General features: G+C 58.5%; 1 protein-coding gene across 1 annotated transcript; it reads right to left on the bottom strand.

Annotated features, from left to right (window-relative positions):
• Nucleotides 1-406: 406 nt before the first annotated feature.
• Nucleotides 407-14,968, bottom strand: LMNA (lamin A/C). The gene is made up of 12 exons (XM_061375138.1): nt 14,611-14,968; nt 5,158-5,314; nt 4,946-5,071; nt 4,690-4,860; nt 4,004-4,129; nt 3,685-3,905; nt 3,397-3,601; nt 3,163-3,270; nt 2,817-2,936; nt 2,628-2,726; nt 1,336-1,587; nt 407-604 (listed from the first exon to the last, which is right to left on the bottom strand). The coding sequence occupies exons 1-12, from the start codon at nt 14,958-14,960 to the stop codon at nt 572-574; spliced, it is 1,968 nt and encodes a 655-aa protein (XP_061231122.1). The 5' UTR covers nt 14,961-14,968; the 3' UTR covers nt 407-571.
• Between the last annotated feature and the right edge of the window lie 6,632 nt (nt 14,969-21,600).

Raw genomic sequence — 21,600 nt, 5'->3', positions numbered from 1 at the left:
CCAAAGGGCAAAGAGGCGCTTGGGATGGGCAATACAGTACATGGAGTGACGGGAATGCTGCCGGACGCCCTGAAAATGGGGGGAAAAACAGGAATTTGGGGGCAAATCCCAAAAACCCAAAGGATTGCAACGCTCCACGTCAGGCACCAGCATCAGAGCTGCTCTGTCCCAGCCCTGGAGAAAAAGCTTTGGCAAACATTAGGATCGCATGGATGGAGCGGTCGGATCCCAATGGTCCCGATCCATCAACGCGATTCCCGCTTGGCTTTGGCTGCGCTTTTAAAAGGATTTGGATGCTGAAAAAAAAGCTGTTTTGGTTATTTTTTTGGTTTGGTTTTTGGTTTTTATAGAAATATTTTTTTGACTTTTTTCTCTACAAAAAAAAAAGAACAAAAATGTGAGCATCCGGAAGCGTTTCCAAGAGGTTTATATATAAAATTCCTGCTCTAGAAAAGGGGAAAAAATCCCGACGTCGGCGCTGGATCCCGGCGGGTCGAAAAGAAAACACCGAAATTCTCTGCCTTTGGGAAAGCAAATCCTGCCCAGGGATCCCGGGAATGGTGCCGTGGCGTTACATGATGCTGCAGTTCTGCACAGCCTGAGCCTGCGAGAAGAGAGGGAAAGCAGTGTGTGAGCCCCTAAATCAGTGCCATGGAAGCAGCAATTCCATGTGGGATCCCTCCCAATGCCCTTGGGATGCAATGGATCCCCCTTCAGCCCTGAATTGGGGGGTTAGAGGAGGGTATGGATTGCTCTTGAGATGGGAGAGTTGGGGCTGTTCAGCATGGAGAAGGGTGCATGGAGACCCAGAGCAGCTTCCAGTGTCTGAAGGGGGGCTATAGGGATGCTGGGGATGGACTCTTCATTAGGGACTGCAGTGATAGAACAAGGGGTAATGGGTTAAAACTGGAACAGGGGAAGTTTAGATTGGATATAAGGAGGGAATTCTTTCCTGTTAGGGTCGTGAGGCACTGGAATGGGTTGCCCAGGGAATGCTCCATCCCTGGTGGTGTTCAAGGCCAACTTGGACGATGCCTTGGGTGCCATTGTTTGGTGTGGGGTGTCCCTGCCCATGGCAGGAGGTTGGAACTGGATGACCTTAAGGTCCTTTCCAACCCAACCCATTCCATGGTTCTATGATTCAATGAGCGATGGGTGGAATGGGAGCCATTGGGATGAAGGATGCTCCCCGGGGGGTCAAGGATGTGGGGATGCTGCGGACAACCCCTCCCCATCCCTCCCTTTCCAAAGGTGCCCGGAGCAAGAGGAAGAGCAAAGAGGAGGAAGAGGAAGGCGCTGCCTTGCAGACAGAGGAGGCTGCTGGTGGCTACCAACCTGCCGGCGCGGCCCGGAGTCACCCAGGAGGTAGTTCCTGGTGACCAGCGTCTCGCCGAGGCCGATGCTGCCGCTGTCGCCCATGCTGCGGTAGCTGCGGGTGACGGTCACGCTGGAGGTGGACGAGCCTGAGGACATGGTGGCCATGTTCTGGTTGCCCCCCTTGTCGGCCGGTTGCCCGCACGTGCCGCAGACCACGGTGCGCGAGCGCAGGTTGTATTCACCGGGATCACCGGGGCCACCGCAGCTGCCCTGCACCAGAGGGAAGGGGTTGGGACAGGGACAAAGGGACCTCAAGCACCGGCATCAAGGACCCTGCCCTGAGGAGCGTGGTGGGAGCCAGGAGGGCTCTGCAGGGAGGGCTTCAAAGAGGGTCCATGAGCGGCCCATCCCCTGCTTTGAAACTAATAGTGCTGATAACAATAATTGTGTTATTAATCAGGACTATGCATTCTCCTCCTCCTCCTTCTCCTTATCCTTCTAATTTTTCTTCTTCTTCTTCTTAATTTTCTTCTCCTTCTTCTTCTTCCTTTTCTCTTCTTCTTCTCCTTCTTCTCCTTCTTCTTCTCCTCCTCCTTCATTTTCTGCTTCTTCTTTATTTTCTTCTTCTTCTCCTTCTTCTTCTTCCTTTTCTCTCCTTCTCCTTCTTCTTATGCCTTTTCTCTTCTTCTTCTTCTTCTCCTTCTTCTTCTCCTTCTTCTTCTTCTCCTTCTTCTTCTTCTCCTTCTCCTCCTTCTTCTTCATTTTCTGCTTCTCCTTTATTTTCTTCTTCTTCTCCTTCTTCTTTATTTTCTTCTTCTTCTCCTTCTCCTTCATTTTCTTCTTCTTCTCCTTCTTCATTTACTTCTTCATTTTCTTCTTCTCCTTCTTTATTTTCTTCTTCTTCTCCTTCATTTCCTCCTTCTTCTTCTTCATTTCCTCCTTCTTCTCCTTCTTCATTTTCTTCTTCATTTTCTTCTTCTTCTCCTTCTTTTTCTTTTCCTTCTCGGTTTTCTTCTTCTCCCTTCTTCTTCTTTCTCTTCTAATTGTTATTACTATTACTGTTAGATGATGATGATGATGATGATGATGATGATCCCTGGCAGTGCTCAAGGCCAGCTTGGACACAGGGGCTTGGAGCAAGCTGCCCTAGTGGAAGGTGTCCCTGCCTGTGGCAGGGGTTGGAGCTGGACGAGCTTTAAGGTCCCTCCCAACCCAAACCATTCCATGACCCTAATACTATTACTCTAATTCCATAGACCCTGTTACTATCCCATCCCATCACCCCTCCAACAGCCCCCTGCATCACTCACGTGGTGATGGCGGTGATGGATGTTAACTTCATCATCGTCCTCATCCTCATCGTCATCATTGATGATCACGGTGCGGACCAGCTTCCTCATGGCCACCTCCTGCAGGGGACAGCAAAGGAGTTGGGGGGGGGGGGGTTTGGTGGCTGCTGACCCCCACCCCATGCCCTAGAGCTGCCCTTGGGCTCTTACCTCCCCATTGGAGTTGATGAGGGCAGTGCGCAGGCTGTCGCCGGAGCCCCAGCTGCTCTGGGCTTTCCACACCACGTTGCTGGGGGGGCTATGGGTCGCACCAGCCCCCGAGGCCCAGATCTAGGGAGGAGAGCACAGAGCATTCAACTGTGGGTTGAAGGGAGAAGCTGGGGCTGCCCCATCCCTGCCAGTGCTCAAGGCCAGGTTGGATGGGGCTTGGAGCATCCTGCTCCAGTGGAACTGGATGAGCTTTAAGGTTCCCTTCAACCCAACCCATTGTGGGGTTCTCGGATTCCATGACTGGGTTTGGGATCTGGGCTGGATCCGTCACTGGGCAGCGACTCACCGTGACCACTTGGCCAGCTTTCAGGGTGAACTTCGGGGGGAAGCGGTAGGTGATGGGGGGATCGTCTCCATTCTGCCTCTTGATCTGCCAGCTCCCCATCGCCTGGTCCTGAAAGAGACCCCAAGCTTAGATCCCTCCGCTCCTCCCCAGCTTGCCCCAGCTCCATCCCATCCATGGGGTGAAACAGGGATGAACTCATCCCCCCCATTGGCTGCTCCCTGAAGGCAAACTCACCTCATTGGACTTGTTCCTGAGCCTCACGAATCTCCCCTCCAAGTCAACCTCCTCCACACCGACGCGGCCGCTCGTCCGGGCATGGTGGGAGAAACTGGTCCGGCTCTCGCTGTCCTCCAGCTTCCTCTTCTTGGAGGAGCCTGGGGTGGACAAATGGCTCCGGGATGTCCCTTTGTGGGAGGAAGGGCTGGGAGACAACCTCAGCCTGGGCAGGAGGAGAAGGGGAGATGGAATCAGTGAGGACCCGAGGACCGGGAGGCACCGAGCCCCGTTGGGTTGGATGCTCACCGCTCCTCCTCGCCCTCCAGCAGCTTGCGGTAGGCGTTGATCTCCATGTCCAGAGCCAGTTTGATGTCCAGCAGCTCTTGGTACTCATCGAGCTGCTGCTGCATGCGTGCCCTCATCTCGGCCATGTCCCGCTCCTTGTCGGACAGCAGGCGCCGGTTGGTCTCACGTTCCCTGGCCAGGATATCCTCCAGGTCGTGCAGCTTCGCTTCCTTAGCAGCCAACTGCATGGGGACGGGGAGGTGAGGGGGGGATGCTCCATCTAAAGCCACCCTTTGAGGTGGTGCATCCCCAGGGACCCCCCACCCCGGTCCTCACTCACCTGCTTCTGGAGCTGGCTGACTTCCGAGGAGAGGTTGTCGATGCGGATGCGGGTCTGCTGCAGCTCCTCATGGGCAGCACCAACCATGTTGCTGTTCCTCTCAGCCGACTGCTTGGCGTTCTCCAGCTGGAGGACATGGATGGAGAGAGGGAGGGATGGATGGATGGATGGATGATGGAGGGATGATGGATGGATGGATGATGGATGGAGGGATGGATGGAGGGATGGATGATGGAGGGATGATGGATGGATGGATGATGGATGGAGGGATGGATGGAGGGATGGATGATGGAGGGATGGAGGGAGGGAGGGAGGGAGGGATGGGGGGATGGAGGGATGGATGGAGGAATGAATGGATGGGTGGAGGGATGGATGGAAGGATGGATGGATGGATGGATGGATGGAGGGAGGGATGGATGGAAGGAAGGAAGGATGAAGGGATGGATGGAGGGATGAATGGATGGATGGATGGACAGAGGGAGAGAGGGTGGGAGGGAGGATGATAAATGATGTATGGATGGATGGATGGATGAATGGAAGGATGAAGGGATGGATGGATGGATGATGATGGATAGATGGATGGATGGAAGGATTGAGGGATGGAAGGATGGATGGAGGGGCTGCCATGCCCATCAGCCCTATGGGGCAGGGTGAGGGGGGCACAAGGCACGTGGGGCTCTGCTCACCTTCGCCCCGTAGGTCTTTTCCAGTTCCTCCTTGTAGAGCCTGATCTGGGCTTCGTGCTGGCTCCGCAGCTCCTGCAGGGCCTCCGAGAGCTTGCTCTCGAACTCCCGCTGCCGCCCGTTGTCGATCTCCACCAGCCGCGTCTCGTGCCGGCGCTTGGTCTCCCGCAGCTCCTGGGGCCGGGATGCGGTGGGATCAGCTTTGGGAACGGGGATGCGATGCGGTGGGAGCGGGGTTCTCCCGCGCAGGGACACTCACCTCGCTGTAAATGTTCTTCTGGAACTCCAGCTCCTCCTTCAGCGTCTGCAGCCGGTTCTCGGCATCCACGCGCCGCAGCATCTCATCCTGCAGCTGCTTCTTGGCTTCACCCAAGGCGCTCTCCAGCTGCAGCGCATGGAGGATGCTCAGAGCCGGCTCTCTGGTACCCGGCTCCATAGGGAGCCATGGGGACAGGGGATGCTCGTGCTCACCTTGGCCACCTGCGCCCTCAGGTCCCTCACTTCGTTCTCCAGGTTCCTCTTCTCGCCCAGGGCCGTGGAGAGCGCGGCCTCCTTGGAGTTGAGCAGAGCCTCCACGTCCTTGAGGCGCGCCTGCGCCGTCAGCAGGTCCCCTTCCTTCTTGGCGTTCCTACAGGGACCACATGGGGTGGGTGAGTGGCTGCGGCAGAGCAGTGCGTGGCACAGAGTGTATATACAGCGGTGTAAGGGGGACAGTGTGTATGGCACATTGTACATGGTACAGTGCATAGAGCACTGTGTATATAGTACAGTGTATAGAGCACAGTGTATATGGCACAGTGTATGTGGTACAGTGTATATGGTACAGTGTATATGGTACAGTGTATAGAGCACTGTGTGTATGGCACTGTGTATATAGCACAGTGTATGTGGCACAGTGTATAGAGCACTGTGTGTATGGCACAGTGTATATGGCACAGTGTATATAGTACAGTGTATATGGCACTATGTGTATGGTACGGTGTATATAGTACAGTGCATAGAGCACTGTGTATATGGCACAGTGTATATGGCACTATGTATATGGTACAGTGTATATGGCACAGTGTATATGGTACAGTGTATAGAGCACAGTGTATATGGCACAGTGCATACAGCACAGTGTATGTGGCACAATGTATATGGCACAGTGTACATAGTACAGTGTATACAGCACTGTGTATATGGCACAGTGTATACAGCATAGTGTATACGGCACTGTGTATATGGCACAGTGTATATGGCACAGTGTATACGGCACAGTGTATGTGGCACAGTGTATATGGCACTGTGTATAGGGCACAGTGCATACGGCACAGTGTATATGGCACAGTGTATACCACACACTGTATACAGCACAGTGTATAGAGCACTGTGTATATGGCACAGTGTATATGGCAGGCCCAGCCCCACACCGCACTGCGGGTGACTCCCCTGCCCTCCAGCATCGCCCCATCCCATCCCATCCCTCGCTCCTCCCCTCTCTCTTCCCACCCTCCAGGACCAGATCCAGCCTGTTCCTTATGGAGCCATCGCTCTGTGCCTGGGGAACCCGACCCGAGCCCCCCCAGTCACAACCTGGGGCTATTTTGGTAGGTCCTATAAAAAGCCCAGCCCTGTGGGTGCCTGCCAGCACCAGACAGGGAGCAACACCCCAATGGGGGGCAGGATGGGCACGTTCCCGAGGCACAATTCCTGCCCCATGGCTCCGAAATAGCAGCCCCACAGTAGGATCTGCCCCGCTTCCCATAGGGAACACATAGGGGAGCTGCCTCCATTCCTCTCCAGCATTCCCAGACTTGGGTGTGGGAAGCTCCGTGCTTGGTTTTTCCTGCTTCTCCTTCTGTTTTCTGCCCGGAGCCAGCATGGAAAAGTCATTCCAAGCTATCCCCGTGGTGCCGTACCCCATTAACCCCCTTTCCTGGGGCACCACCGGCCTCCCAGCGCATCCCACTCCTTCCATGCCACTGACTCACGGGACAAAAATGCCATCTGGGAGCGGATCCAGAGCCGGAGTTGTCCCATCTGGCAGCAGCTCCTCGCTGCCGACAGGGATCGATCCCGCTGTTCCCGATGGATTTAACCACCTCCAAACACTGGGACCTGGGTGTATGGGGTGGGTTTGGGGGGGTCACTGGTTCTTTGGGATGCGGTTTGGCTTTGGGATGCTTTAAGGGACACTGGCACCATTGAGGAGTGAAAAGGCTGAGATTGGATCTGCTGATGCTCCATGGTAAATCCTAGGGGACTCGAGGAAAAATCCCCTTTTCCCCCCTTTGTTTCCCATTGGATCCTGCTCGTTTTTCCCTGCAGCCTCCAACTGGCGCTGGGCTAAAAATACATCACTCCCATAGCAGCTGCGTCGCTCCCACGTCCCTTGGGAATGGGATGAGCAGGGATCATCCTCCTCCTCCTCCTCCTCCCCATCCCACTGCTCTCCCTATCCCACCTGCAAGGGCTCCACCACCCCAAGGGGAGCACGGCCCCACTTGTGGAGCAGCTCCCATGGGATTTGCTTCCTTACACTGGGAGAGGCGAGCGCAAACCCAAGCATTCATTGATGCCAAGAGGAGACAACACAAGGAAGGGACCGAATCCTTCAGGAATAAAAGTCTCCAGAGGCAGACAGAGGGAAAAGGGGCCTCCAGATTATTTTTAGCTCTTAAAAGCAGGAAGGAGGGGAACAAAAATTCCCCATTGCAGCTGCCAGAAAATCCCAACGTTCATGGAAAGTTGGATCTGCTCGGAGCGGGCTCGGCACAGGCACAGGCACAGGCACAGGCACGAGCCTGCAGAGCGCACGGGGTGGCTGCAGAAAGGATCTGGAGACCTTTGGCATCCTTGGCCCTGGTTCTATTCCTGCCTTTCCCTCTGGTCCAGGATCCAGAAGGAGCCTGGATCTGGGTTCTCCCTCTGGGAATGCTGAGGCAGGACATGGATCATTGTGGAGGGATGCACTGGGCATGCTCAAAGCCCACTCCTCATCCATAGCTGAGCCCTTGCTGAGGCTTGAGGCTGCTGGGGAGGGAGCATGGAATGGGATGGGGCCGGTACTGGAGAACCAGGCCCTTCCCTCCTTCCCTGCCTCCCAATCCAGACAAGATGTCAAGTCAGGAGCTTCTTCCCCATGGATAAATCTCTTCCCTTTACCCCAGGGATCACTTCCCCTATCCCAAGGACCATTACCCCCATCCCAGGGATCACTTCCCCTATCCCAAGGATCATAACCCCCATCCCAGGGATCACTTCCCCTATCCCAAGGACCTACCCCCATCCCAGATCTACCTCATGGCTAGGACCCATCCCCATCAATCACTTCCCCTATCCCAAGGACCATTACCCCCATCCCATGGATCACTTCCCCTATCCCAAGGACCATTACCCCCATCCCATGGATCACTTCCCCTATCCCAAGGACCATTACCCCCATCCCAGGGATCACTTCCCCTATCCCAAGGACCATTACCCCCATCCCATGGATTACTCCTTCTATCCCAGGGATGCTCCCCCCATGCCAAGGCCCAGGGCCCTACAGAACAAGCAGCAGGGACAGGGTGAGGAAATCCTTTATGGCCGAGCACCGGGAATGTGGCAAAGCAGCTCCTGACTCATCCCTGCCTCTGCCAGGTCACCAGGATAAACAGAGCCCGTCTCCAAGCACAGATCCCAAGGAACCAGCACAATGTATAGGGAGGACGGGATCCGCACGCAGCCAGCATCCTGCCAGCCCGGGAATGCCAGTGCCCATGGATGCATGGAAGCGGCTCCCACCCTCCAGCATCCGCTAGGCCAGAGCCCCTTCATCCCTAGGGATGCGGGGTTTGCTCAGCTCCACGCCGCTTGTTGGCATCCCCTTCCTGGAATGGGGAGCTGGTTTTTCCATGCATCCTAATGGGGACCAAACCCACTGGAACAAGGAAAGGGCATTTCATAGGGATATAAATGGACCCAGAATCCCGCTCCTTCCTATCGCTCCACAAATCCCATCACCAGGAGCCTCACTGGGAGTTGCTCCCAGTTTGATCCCTTCAGGAATGAGCTACAAGCATTCCCATACAAGCATCCATACAAGCATTCCCATACAAAGCCTTGGAAGGAGCTTTTCTCCTTTCCATGCATCCACCCTGCGCCATCTCCCCACATCCTAACAGGGAAAAGCACCCTGGCTCCATCAGCACCGGGATGCACGGACACGCAGGACCACAGCATGGAATGATGCCCATTCCCCCATAGCTTGGAAGCTGGAAATGGGATTTTGGATGCTAAAAAGCACATTCAAAAGCCACCGAGCCCCAGTGCCACTCGCTCCCTACCCCAGGCTGGTGACTCATCCCAGCTCCAATGGAAATCCCAAGTCATGGAGCGACGACGTGGCTGTTTGGGCTCAGTTCCCCCTGGAAACGGGAGGGCTCCGTGGTTTGGGAGGGCGGATGCTATTCCCAGAAGGGTTTTAGAGCTGGAAAAAGGGGTTTGGCCGGCTACAGAATGGGAGTCAATGGGGAAAGGGATGGGAATGGGCTTTCCATTGCCCGCACTGCGCATCCCTTGGGCATGAAGCTGCGTCTTCCTTGGAGCAGGGAGGGGAAACAGCCTTGAGCTTGTGTGGATGCAGCCAGGGCTTGGGGCAGCAGAGGAAGAGCAGGGATGCGAATTCCAGCTCCAGGACCATGGAAATGTGGCTGTGGTCCCCTTCCCGGTGCCATCTCCGCATGCAAAAGTGATGGAAAGCAGTGGGGAAGCCGCTCTGCTCATACGGATCCATGGCTGGGAATGGGGTCCCAAATGGGACAAGGCAGAAAGGACACAGGAGGGGCAAACCAAGGAGCAAGCCTAAGGGCTCCCTTTTGCCCAGCCCCTCACCCCCTTTCCCATCCATTGGGGTCCACAAAGCTTCCAAGCAGGGAACAAAGCGGGAATTGCGGGATGCAGCTTGCCGGGAACAAAAGGGTTTGCTCCCAGCCCTGCAGCGCAGCAGATAAGGGGCAGGGAGGTGTTTACCCTGCACAAGGTCTGTTTGCCTGCTGCTGCCTTGTTTGCCATCTGCAGCCGGGGCGGGTCTGGATGGGATTCCATTGGGAAAAGGCAGCTGGAGCACAGGGATGAGGTGATGCAGACCCCCTCTGCCTGCTGTAGCATCCTTCGCACTGGACCACGGGGCAGCATCCCTGGGAGACGCAGGTTTAAACCCATGGGATGAAGGCTCGGCTTTGCCAAACCCTCCCTCCTCTCCTCCATAGGGATGAAGGGAGAGGAGCACCATGGATCCCTGCACCCTATGGGCGCTGCTGGGAGCGGGGTTATCCACCAGCACCCATCACATGAGGAAGGAAGGGGGAAGGCGAGAGCGCCAGGAACCGCACCCAGCGCCAGGGCTGAGCCTGACTCATCCATCACACAAGCACAGCCTGCGTTGGGATGAAGGGGCCGCATCCAGCTCCTATCCCTAACACTGGAGCAGCTTGCTCCAACCTGGCCCTTTGGCTGAGAGACCTCTGCTATCAGAAACCACCTCCCAGCAGAGGCACTCACAGCCCCAGCACAGGAATGCAAGGGATCCATAAGAGCTCTTGGCTCCCAATCCTGGCTCCATCCCCATGTTATAGGGACACGGTGCCAACACCTGCAGAGGTGCAGCCCCATAAGGGAGCAGGGCAAAGTCCAAGCAGGAGGCAGTCACTGTGCACGCTCCCTGGGCTGGCAGGGGACTTTGGACCGCTTCCTGCAGCATCTCCTGGCTCTGAATATGGGATGGCAGCAATAGAGCTCCATGGCTGGGAGGGTAACCCCGATCGCATTCACCTTCCTTGCTGGTTTATGATGGGTAATGGGCGGTGATGCTGACTCTGCACCGCTCCCAACAGGGATGTCCCAACCCCAGTTTGGTTCCCTGGCATTCCCATGGGCTTGGTTCCATGCACTCCATCAACCAACTCATCACAGAGTCAGGCTGGCTTGAAGGGACCTTGAAGCTCATCCAGCTCCAATCCGTGCCACTGGAGCAGCTTGCTCCAAGCCCGTGTCCAACCCAGCCTTGAGCACTGCCAGGGATGGGGCAGCCACAGCTTCTCCATTCAACCCATTCCAGTGTCCCAGCACCCTCCCATGGGAGAACTTCCTTATCTCCAGCCTGAACTTCCCCTGTTTCAGCCCCAACCCATCACCCTTTGTCCCATCCCTCTGGTCCCTGATGGAGATCCCTCTCCAGCACCCAGCTTCCACCCCCTTGGACTTCCTCAGCCCCCACCAGCACCACAGGGCTCAGACATGAGCTGGATGCGACCCAGCACAGCCGCGGATGCAGCTGCCGTGGCACCGGTGCTGCTCCAGTTGCTCCCTCCACACTGGGCCCATTCATCCCTCATCCCAGGGCTGAGGACCCAGCCCTGGCACCACGGTGAGGGGCTGCTGGGAATGTGCTGAGCCAGGCACAAAGGGGCTGGGGCAGCAAAAGGCATTGGAAAGAGGCCGGGAAATGGGGAAAGTGGGAAGTGATTCCCGGCTTTCCCATCCCAAACCCACCCAGGGACTCTGTATATGGAATCAGAGTGGTTTGGGTTGGAACTCATCTGTGCCAACCATCACGTTGGCCATGACCAGGGGGCAAAGCTCCGGTGGCTTCCTCCTGTCCCGATGCCAGGCATCAATCCCCAAAGGGCATCAGCTCAGCACAAGGAGCCGGGAGCAGCCCCTCCACACACTGGGAATGGCTCCGGAGCTCAAGCGTTAACTGGGAATCCAGTGACGTGCAAGAGGCAGGAAAACACTTGTGGCAGCAAGTGCAGCCAGGGCAGGCTGGGACACGCTGTGCTTGGCGCTGTGTGGAAAGGGGGGGATGCATCCCCACACCAAAAGCAGCCACAATTCCCATTGGAATTGCTTCTGTTTAACCCCACATCTCTGGGATAAAGCCCTTGATTTGCGAGGGTGGATCCCATCGCCGTACAAGTGATGAAGGCAACAGGATTTCCTCTCATTCCCCTCATTCCCAGGGCGGCCCTGCCCTGCAGCCGGAGCGGGGAAGACGCCAGCAATGGGAGCAGAGCCACCGAAACGAAAGTGTTGGAGCAGCTTCCCCTGCCTCAAACTTTCCTATTGGGATAAAGCGGGGCTGGACAAGGAGAAACAGCCGCGGGTGTAAAGGGGTCCATGAGGGATGCAGGGGTTCCTGGACCAGCCCTGGCTCTGCATCTCCTCCCCCCGAGCATCCCCCTGCAGCACAAACTGCTCTTTGTGTGCTCCAAAAGGGCAAAGCCTCCTCAGATCCCAACCGCTCCTTCCCTGGCAAAGGTTTCCCAAGGCACAGAGGGGGAAACGGGCCAAGATCCTGAGGTTTCCCCCCCCCCATACACACACAAACTGTTCCAGCAGAAGGACGTCACTGCTGCAGGCAGCGCCCGGCCCGGAGGCGGGAGGCTCCAGGCGTGGGATTGGGGTTCGTTATCCCTTCTCCACTCCGTTTTCCTGCTCCTGCTTGGGTGCTCATGGCTGGATATGGGGTAAAACCCATTGGGGATGAGGGACTGTTGGGTCTGCGCTTGGAGGAGCTTCCCCCCCTCAATAACCCCTATGGAAAAGGCACTTTTCCTCCTTAAGGCAGGGATGAGCAGGAAGAGGCTCTTCCAGCACCGCTTTAATCGCATTAAGGGCTGCAATTGAGGAAGTCATCGCTCAGCAGCCGCTCTCCAACAAGGGTCTGGTTCCGCAGGAGGGAGCTGCCCCTGCCCAAGCAGGGAGCTGGGATGAGAGGGATCCGGTTGCCATAGGGCTGGGTTGAAGGGACCTTAAAGCTCACCCAGATCCAAGCACCTTCCACTAGAGCAAGCTCCTCCAAGCCCCATCCAGCCTCATCTCCCCTCTGGCCTTGTCCTGTCCCTATATCCCTAAAGACCCCACAGCTCATGGACAGGGCAGGATCGGGATGCAGAGCATCCCCCCCTCCAAACCCTCCTGCCCATCCTTTGGGACCGCAGCAGGGACATTCCAGGCTCTCCCCATGGTGGTGGGGACTTTGGGAAACCCTTCCTAGACCGGCACTGGGAGCAGCTGACTGCAATGGGAAGGCTCCAGCCCAAGGGAAGAGCTGGGAACAGCGGGATGGAGGGGCACAGGGCAGGGAGCTAGGGAATACCGGCCCCTGCTTCACCCACCCCGCTCTTGCACCAGTGCGTCGGGAGCTGGTGAGACCGGTCTCCTGCTGCACACCCTCCACCCTGCATGGGAGGGACAGGAACCGGGTGCTATGGGGCGGCCCCAGCCCTAGGAACTGCGCCCCACACACAACGTCCCACGACAGCCCCAGCCCCACTTCTGTGCTGCTGAGACAACCGCAGGCGCGGGCAGCGGCGATGCTGGGGGATGCTGATAACGCAGCCCCATTGCTGCCTGCCCCATGGGAGATACCCGGATGGGGTGAGCTGGGGACTCCCCAGTGCAAAGGGCAGTGAGATGAGGACCAGGGGCTTTGGGGGGGTAGGACCGGTTCTCCCCATTGGGATGGAGCAGCACCACACAAGCCCTTCCTGACCCTTGCAATGGCTCCAAGCCACGGCTCAAAGACTGAGGACACCGTTTCCAACCCCAGCATCCCTGTTCAGTGCCCCCCTCTCAGCACCACACCGAGAAGGCCCGTGGGGATGTGAGAACGACTTGGTAACGACTGCGTGCCCGTAGGGCGGGGGGGGGGGAAGAGGCCCCGATGCTGGTGCCCAGCGCCGTGGCACGCAAAGGGCGGCGATGGATATCAGCTCTCATCTCACAGCCATGAGTCACAGACACCTCCCTCCTTCAGCAACCAGCCCTGAGCCCGCACCCAAACCCGCCTCCAACCCAAGAGCTGCTCTTGGGGAACCCCCCGGCTTTCCGATGGGGGTTTGGTAGGGATGGAGAAGCTCCGGGAGCGTTTCCCATCGCAGCCCATCACCCATAAAGCTCTCAGGCTCCAAATACCACGGCCAAGATAGCTCTGGGGTTGCATCAGGCAGCGAAAAGCCTTTGGAGAGCTCAGCTCAGCTCCCTGGGAGCGGGGACGGTGCCTTATCCGAGCCCAGCACATGGGGAATGGAGCTATATATATCCCGCTGGGAAGGGCTTCGCTTCACCCTCTCCCTGTCGGAAGAACGTTGACGGCATCTTCGGGGCAGGTTAATTTTAGCCTCGTCGGAGACGGCTCCAAAGGAGGTCTCCAGAGCAAGAGGCACAAAGGGAGGAAGAGGGGGCTTGTCCCGATGCTGCCCCAGGGACGGGGGGGAACCCAATGGCACCGGGGCCATCGGAGCCACAGGGAAGCCCAGCGCTGTGCCAAGAGCGGTGTCCTCAGGGGACACGCTCCCAGCATGGGAAGGGCAGAGGCAGCGGCAGCAGCGGGGAGGTCCCTATGGCAGGAAGGGAATGACATAAACCTGTCAGGAAAGGGGGGGGATCGGAGCCTCGGAGCCAAGCGGGAATGCATCGCCCAGAGGCAGCCGATGGGATGGGGATGCAGGCATCGCCGCAGGGGACCCCGCGGCACAGGCAGGGTTAAGGCAAAGCCAACCGGAGCGGGTTCTTTAAGTGCCAAAGGCAGCAGAGGAAAAGAGGGCGAGCTCCGTGGTGGGCAGGACGGAGCCAGCTGCCTGGCACCGCTTCCTGCCCTGCGGCCCAGCCTGCTCGGGAATAGCTCCGGGATGACGAATGCGGAGGGGCCACCGCTCCCAGAGCATCCCCAGTACTGGGAGGGAATGGGAATACTGGGAGACCCTCCCTGTCCTCTTGGGCCTTGCTATGGGCACTCCAGCTCCAGCCAGGTCACGGGTTTCTCCTCTCCCGGCCTCCTCCAGGTCTCTATTTCCTCACTCCCGGCTCTTTGCCAGCCATGACGACAACGATCGTCCCGCCACCGTCCTCGTTCCGTTCCCCCCGCATCCCTCCATCCATCCCTATGGCACTCACCGCGCTTTGAGCTCCTTGTGCTCCTCCCTGACTTTGCTGAGCTCCAGCTGCAACCGAGCTCTCTCCTTGGCCACGGAATCCAAGGTCTTGCGGGCATCGGCCAGCTCCGACTCGTAGGCAGCCTTGATGCCGGACACCTCCCGGCTCACCACCTCCTCGGACTCGGTGATGCGGAGCCGGAGCCCCGCGTTCTCCAGCTCCAAGGAGCGCACTTTGTCGATGTAAACGGCCAAGCGGTCGTTGAGCTCCTGCAGGTCCTCCTTCTCCTGCAGGCGGGTGATGCGGGTCGGGGACAGGGGGGTCCCCGCAGCCCCGCTGCGGGTGCTCCGCTTCTGCGAAGGGGTCGCCATCGGGGTGCCGGAGGCGAAAGGACTCGGGTTCAGGTCACGGGGTCCCCCAAACGAGCGCCTCCTGTCCGGGTGCCCCGCTTATATCCCGGCAGGGAGGAGGAGCTGCGAGGAGGAGGAGGAGGAGGAGGAGGGTGGAGTTAACGAGGCCCCGCTGCGGGCAACACCCTTGCATCGGGCACTGCTGCTGTGGGGGGGAAGCAGGGAAAAGCATCCTTGGGAATGGGGTCTTTGGGGTGACCCCATTGGAAAAACCCCTTCTTCCCCCATTCCTTTTCCCTTTGGAAAGGGCAAAGTGCTCCAAGGCTCAGAGAGGCTGCGCCGGGCACCCCAAGGGCATCGCTGCCCCACACAGTGGGGTAAGGGGCACCTCAAGCTGGCCCCAGGGGGTCCTGGGTACCGCAAGCACATGGAGCATCCCAGGATGCGGGGTCTGGGGACCCAAGGGCAGGATCCCAGCTCCCCCATTGCCCAGGGTGCCCCTGAGCCCCAAACCATCACATAGAGCTCTGGGGCACCCGAGGACACCCCATTGCTGGCTTAGCCCAGTTCTCTCCACACCAGTGCCCCCCTCCATTGCTCCCAGTTTCCCTGTGCCCAGTTTAACCCTTTCTCCCCATTTCCCATCTCAGATGTGCTCCGTTTGGACACACCCCCCCCCCCCCCCCAGTTCTGAGCACCAGTTCCCATTCCCCCACCACCATTCCCAGCCCCACCACCATTCTCCCACTATCTCCAGTTCCCAAAGGGGTCATTCCCAGTCTTCCCAGCTTGGTCCAGGCGGCTCTGCCTCCCTCCGAGCCTCAGCAGCTCCCGACTTCCAGATCTGCTTCCTGACCCCATCCCAGTGCTACCGATGGGGGGTGCTTCATTGACACCTCAAACCCTGCACAGGAGATGGAAAACTGGGAATGGGGAAGCAGCACCCCCGGAAGGGTGACTGGGGGGGCTTCATTTGTAGGCTCCTGCTTGCAATGCGGGCTCTGCAGCAAGGGAAGCCGGAATGGGAACTGCATCCCATGGCTGGGAGCACCAATGGGAGCCCGGGCACCCCGCTCCATGCTTATCCCGGCTCGCTCGGAGCAGGAAAAGCCGCGGGCAGGCTGGGAATGACTCACCCAGCAACCAGAGCAACAGAGAGGCAAACACAGGGGGCAGAGGCCGAGGGACACGCGTGTGGGTGCATGCGCGCTCCGGGAATGATTCATCCCGGCCCCGTGAGTCACTGGCCCTGGGCTGGGCACCGGGAATGCCGCTGGAGCCGCAGCTGGGGCCGCAAGAGCCCGCGGCTCCGTCCCCTTCTCCTCTTCCCTGTATCCCCCCCGATGCACTCATCCCATTCCCAGGGACGGCGATCCCAAGGACAACGGGGTTGCCGTTGAGGCCGCAAGAACCCGAAGCTCCATCCCCTTCTCCTCTTCCCTGTATCCCCCCCTCCATGCACTCATCCCATTCCCAGGGACGGCGATCCCAAGGACAACGGGGTTGCCGTTGGGGCCGCAAGAGCCCGAAGCTCCATCCCCTTCTCCTCTTCCCTGTATCCCCCCCGATGCACTCATCCCATTCCCAGCATTGGGGAGGGTGAGGGACGGCGATCCCAATGACAGCGGGGTTAAAGCCGCGTTTGCTCCACACGGGAACCGCAGCGAGGGCAAAGGCCCAGGGATGGGCTTGGGCAATAGCTAAAAATCCCAGCTAAGGGTCATGGGCACAGCAGGGGCCGTATCCTGGCTCCTGGCTTCTGGTCCCATCATTCCCAGGCTTAGGGGGGCTCTTGTGACCCTCCTTGATGGGGTGGCATCCCCACGCTGGCTCCCATTGCTGCGATGCCCTTCTCCTGCTCCATCATCCCCATCAGCCCTGCCTTGGACCAGGGCAGGATGAGCCCATCCTGACGCAGCCATGGGTTGTGATGGCGAAGCGCTTCTTGCTCCTTGGGCAAGGCAGGAGGGGTTTAATTCGAAGCAGATGAGCAGCGGGGTGAGGCTCCCGCTCCGCACCTCCCATCCCTGCCATTGCCAGGCCAGGATCCGTGCCCAGAACTGGGAATTCCTGTGGTTTCCATGGGCTGGAGCAGTGTGTGCATGAGGAGCGATGCGCAGGGGATACGAGGGGCGATGGAGGGATGCTTGAGGAGCATCCATGGGTCCAGCACTGGCTCTATCTCCCCCAGCAGGACTGGGAGGGCAGGAATCAGCCCCATCGCTGGAATTCCAACCTCTTTGCAGCCTCCAACGCTCCTTGGGCAGCAGAAGAAGCCTGGAACCCTGGAGCGCTGCGGGCTTGGGGTGCTGAGGGATGCTGCAGCTCTGGGGCTGCATCCATGGAGAGCCATGGGATGGGGCTCTCCCCAAGGAGCCTGGGGGTCTTCCCTCTGGGCTGTGCTCCCCTTGGCCCTTGGCATCCTTCCTCCAGCTCTTTCCAAAGCGGACGGATCCCATCTCCATGTGGGAATTTGCTCTTTCCAAGCCTCCCTCCTGGCCAACAAAGCATCAAAGCATTAACCCTGCATCCCTGCCCACCCCACTACCAGCAGGAGAAGATCCCAGCCTCCAAGTATATTCCCATTGAATCCCAGACAGCCGAAAATCAGCCATACCCAGAGGTCCCCCTCCCTTATCTATAGGAGTGAGGTACCCAAGGATGAAGGGATGCAGTGGTAGAGGCAGGGATGGGACCTGAATCTCCTCATCCAGCATCCCAATGCATGGTGCTGACCTGCAAGGCCCTGTGCTGGGCTTCCAGTTCCACCCCCCCCCAAATCTGTGCACATAAGGGGGTTGGTGAGTACGTGTAGAGGAGCTTTAATTAGCTAATACTCTCTAATAGGCTCTAATTGCCTTGTTATAAGAGGTAATTACAGCGATACATCAATTAGAGCTGGAAAATTAATAGATTTACCAGTTGCATTTGTGGCAAGGGCTGGGATTCGCAGTGAGCAGTGGACGGGGAGGGGGGGAGCTCGGAGATGCCAGCACCAGGAATGGCACCAATCCTGCTCGAGCATCCCAGGATCCGTGAGCATCCGCAGCCCCGCTGTGCTCAGCAGCCAGAGTGGTCCATGGTGCAGGTCCCTGCTGTGTCCCTGTGGGATGCTGGAATGAGTCACCTCTGCCAGGGATGGGGCAGGAGCATCCCTGGGGAGCTGGGATGGGCTCTGGGCTCTTCCCTAAACCAGGAGGTGCCAAACGGCATCTCCAGGTATCCCAATGGGAAACGCATCCCTGGGCTTGGCTGTGAGGAGAGGGATGGGAAGGATAAAGCTGGTTTGGCATCGTGTTGCTCTGTGGTCCTTCCCCAACTCCCAAACAGAGGCCGAGCCCTCCTGCCCCATCCCTAGGCTGTTCCTATGGAGCAGGAGCAGCCTCTGGACCACGTGTGCATCCACCCGGAATATCCCATTTCCCTGCAAGGGGCAAGTTTCTGAGTGTGGAATCCTGGAGAAGGGCTTGGGATGCAGGGATGCAGGGACAGGACAAGGGGAATGGCTTGAACCTGCCAGAGGGGGGATTGGGATGGGATTGGAGGCAGAAGCTCTTCCCTGGGAAGGTGATGGGGCACTGGGATGGGTTGAACGGAGAAGGTTTGGATGCCCCATCCCTGGCAGTGTCCAAGGCTGGGTTGCGTGGGGCTTGGAGCATCCTGCTCTAGCGGAAGGCGATGTGGAGCTGGATGAGCGTTGAGGTCCATTCCCACCCAGCGCCGTCTGTGATTCACCCCATGATTCATCCTGTCCCTGGCTCCTCTCACTCTTTGTGCTATAAAAAGGTCTATAACAGCAGCACCGCAGGCGCGGGGCTGGCGGCTCCATCCCGACCCCATTCCCCACCCGAAGCTGGGATAACCCCTGGGTACCGCCTCCGGCAGGCAGGGATGTGCTTTGGGAAGGTTTCATCCCCGTGTGGGCTGTGTTAAACACCGATGGATCCAACCCCAGCACCGGGGCAGGATGCGGAGCTGCCTCATCCCAAGGCCAGCAGAATCCCAGCTCCTGGGGGATGCTTGTGCAGGATGGGGCTGGAGAGCATCCAGGCTGTGAATGGTGCTCAGCATTCCCTGTGCTGGGAACCTGCGGGAAAGGTGGGGAAAAGCCACTCATCCCCCAGGGCTAACCCTAACCCTAACCCTAACCCTAACCCTAACCCTAACCCTAACCCTAACCCTGAGTCTAACCCTAACCCTAACCCTAACCCTAACCCTAACCCTAACCCTAACCCTAACCTAACCCTAACCCTAACCCTAACCCTAACCCTAACCCTAACCCTAACCCTAATCTAACCCTAACCCTAACCCTAACCCTAACCTAACCCTAACCCTAACCCTAACCCTAACCCTCACCCAGCTGCAGGCTCCTGGCACCTCTCCTTGATCCGCATGGAATTCCCTGTGTGCAGGAGCTGCTGTTCCTATGGGTCCTGCGTGGATGCTCCCAAGTCACTTGGATGGGGGGGTTTAGGATCCCACAATCACATCTCTCCAGGATGGGTTCATCCTGACCTTTTCCCCATGGATGAAACCCACCTTGTGCCAAAGAGCTCCCTCCGGGGATGGACGGGAACAGGGACAAGGTGCACGGTGCCATTAAACACGCCCTCTGTGCAAACATCCACATCCCTTCGTGCTACCTGTAAAGGGAAAACTGGGAAAGGCCGGGAATGGGCAGCGTGCACTGGATTCAGCGCTCCTGGTATCCCGGGAGGACCACTCCATGTATCCCAACAGCATCCCGCATCCCCCGTGGGTGGGTACCAGCATCCCGCATCCCCCGTGGGTGGGTACCAGCATCCCGCATCCCCCATGGATGGGTACCAGCATCCCGCATCCCCCATGGGTGGGTACCAGCATCCCGCATCCCCCGTGGGTGGGTACCAGCATCCCGCATCCCCCGTGGGTGGGTACCAGCATCCCGCATCCCCCGTGGGTGGGTACCAGCATCCCGCATCCCCTGTGGGTGGGTACCAGCATCCCGCATCCCCCGTGGCTGGGTACCAGCATCCCGCATCCAGGGATGGCTCCTTGTGTGCTGCTTGGCAGCATCCCTGGGGAAGGACCCACGTATCCAGAGGCCGCATCCATGGATACCCCGGAGCGGAGGCAACTTCAAGTGTGAGCAAGCACCATTGAGAGTGGGATCTAAAGGGACAAACCCGGCATTGATGGGGCTTTAGCTCCTGACTCCCACTTCCCATGCGCTTGGCGTGTGGAGCATCCCATGGGAGCAGGCGGCATGGGGACACAGGGGAGGGGACACAGCCCACAGGGGGCTGGAACTGGGAGAGCTTCATGCTCCCAGCCTGGGACTCCATGGGGAGGATGCTTTGTGCATCCAGCGACGGGATTGGAGCCCTGGGACACGGTTTGGAATGGGAGCTGCGCGCTGGCCAACGCCAGGCAGAGATTCCCGGTGCTGCCCATGCCCGGGTGCGTGTGTGGAGGAGCAACGGGAGGTTTCCCATTGGGATTTGGGCATAATAAGGCAGCAGAGGCTGGGAAGGAGCGGATGAACATCAAAGGGAAGCGGCTGCTTCCGTGCTCGCTGGGCCCAGGGCTGTTTGTTTGCCCGTTGCCAAGCGCTGGGCTTGGGCTTCGCAAAACCCCGTGGTTCCGCTGCTGTTTCCAACCCACGGAGGGCGTTTGGGATGGGGGAAGGCAGGGAGAGCCCTGCGCGGGTTGGGCTGCACTGGGCAGGATGGAGCGGGGGGTACCGGGAACGGGCACCAGTGGAGACCCCCATTGCTGCCCAGAGCCATAAGGATGGAGCTTGGTGCGCCAAGAGCCAGAACTACAGCACCGGAGGGGCTGGAGGACAGAGGCCACTGGGAATAATGCATGGAAAACCAGGAATCCCAAAGGCAGAGCCCTCCCGTTCCTGCTGGAGGTGAGTCTGCCCTTCCATCTGCCTCCACTTCCCCATGCAAAGCTTGGCCCCCTTAGATGTGCCCTGCCTGGTCCGCAGTGCTCTGCCCATCCCATAGAGCATCCCCTCCACCTCAGAGCTCATCCATCCAGGATACACAGATCCCTGTGGGTAAACGCCTTCTTCCAGCCCTTTCCACCTCAGCTCTTCACCTGGATGAGCTTCAAGCTCCATCCCATGCTGTAACTCGATGATGAGTGAAGGTTATAGAGCATCATTGCAGCACCCAGGCTCTGGGCACTGGGACCTGTATCCCAACAGCACCGGGATGCTCCCTGCCTGCTCCGCTCAGCGCATCCCGGTTTCCCAGGCAGCGAACGGCAGCGCCACCTCGTGTCCACCGTGTGCAGTGCACAGGAGGCGAGCCCGGTCCTGGGACAGCGCTGCCCGTGGGGATGCTCCAATCCCCGTTTCCAGGGATCTCGAGTGGGGGGGGAAGCCAAATCCATCCCCTCCAAGGTAAAGGCAGGATTTGAGGCAGGAGCAGCGGAAAACGCAGCATCAGCATCGCTGCTCTGGGGGCTGCTCCCTCACTGACCCTGTGGCACGTCCCAGGGATGGGATAGCGCTGCCCTGAGCCCCCTTCTCACCTCCAAGATGCTGAAGCCGAGGATTGGGAAGCTTCACCCATCCTGGGATGCAGTTGGGATCTCTTGGGCACATCAGGCTGCAGCTCCAGCTTGGATCGACACCCATTGCCCTTTGCTGCTTGCAAGGACCCAGCCC

This window comes from Neopsephotus bourkii, unplaced genomic scaffold, assembly GCF_033783945.1.
Source record: "Neopsephotus bourkii isolate Nb327-2 ecotype Australia unplaced genomic scaffold, CSIRO-AGI_Nbou_v1 NB_1660, whole genome shotgun sequence".
NCBI classification, from domain to species: domain Eukaryota; kingdom Metazoa; phylum Chordata; class Aves; order Psittaciformes; family Psittacidae; genus Neopsephotus; species Neopsephotus bourkii.
The sequence above is the reverse complement of the archived record's forward strand: the minus strand, read 5'-3'. Positions and strand labels throughout refer to the sequence as shown.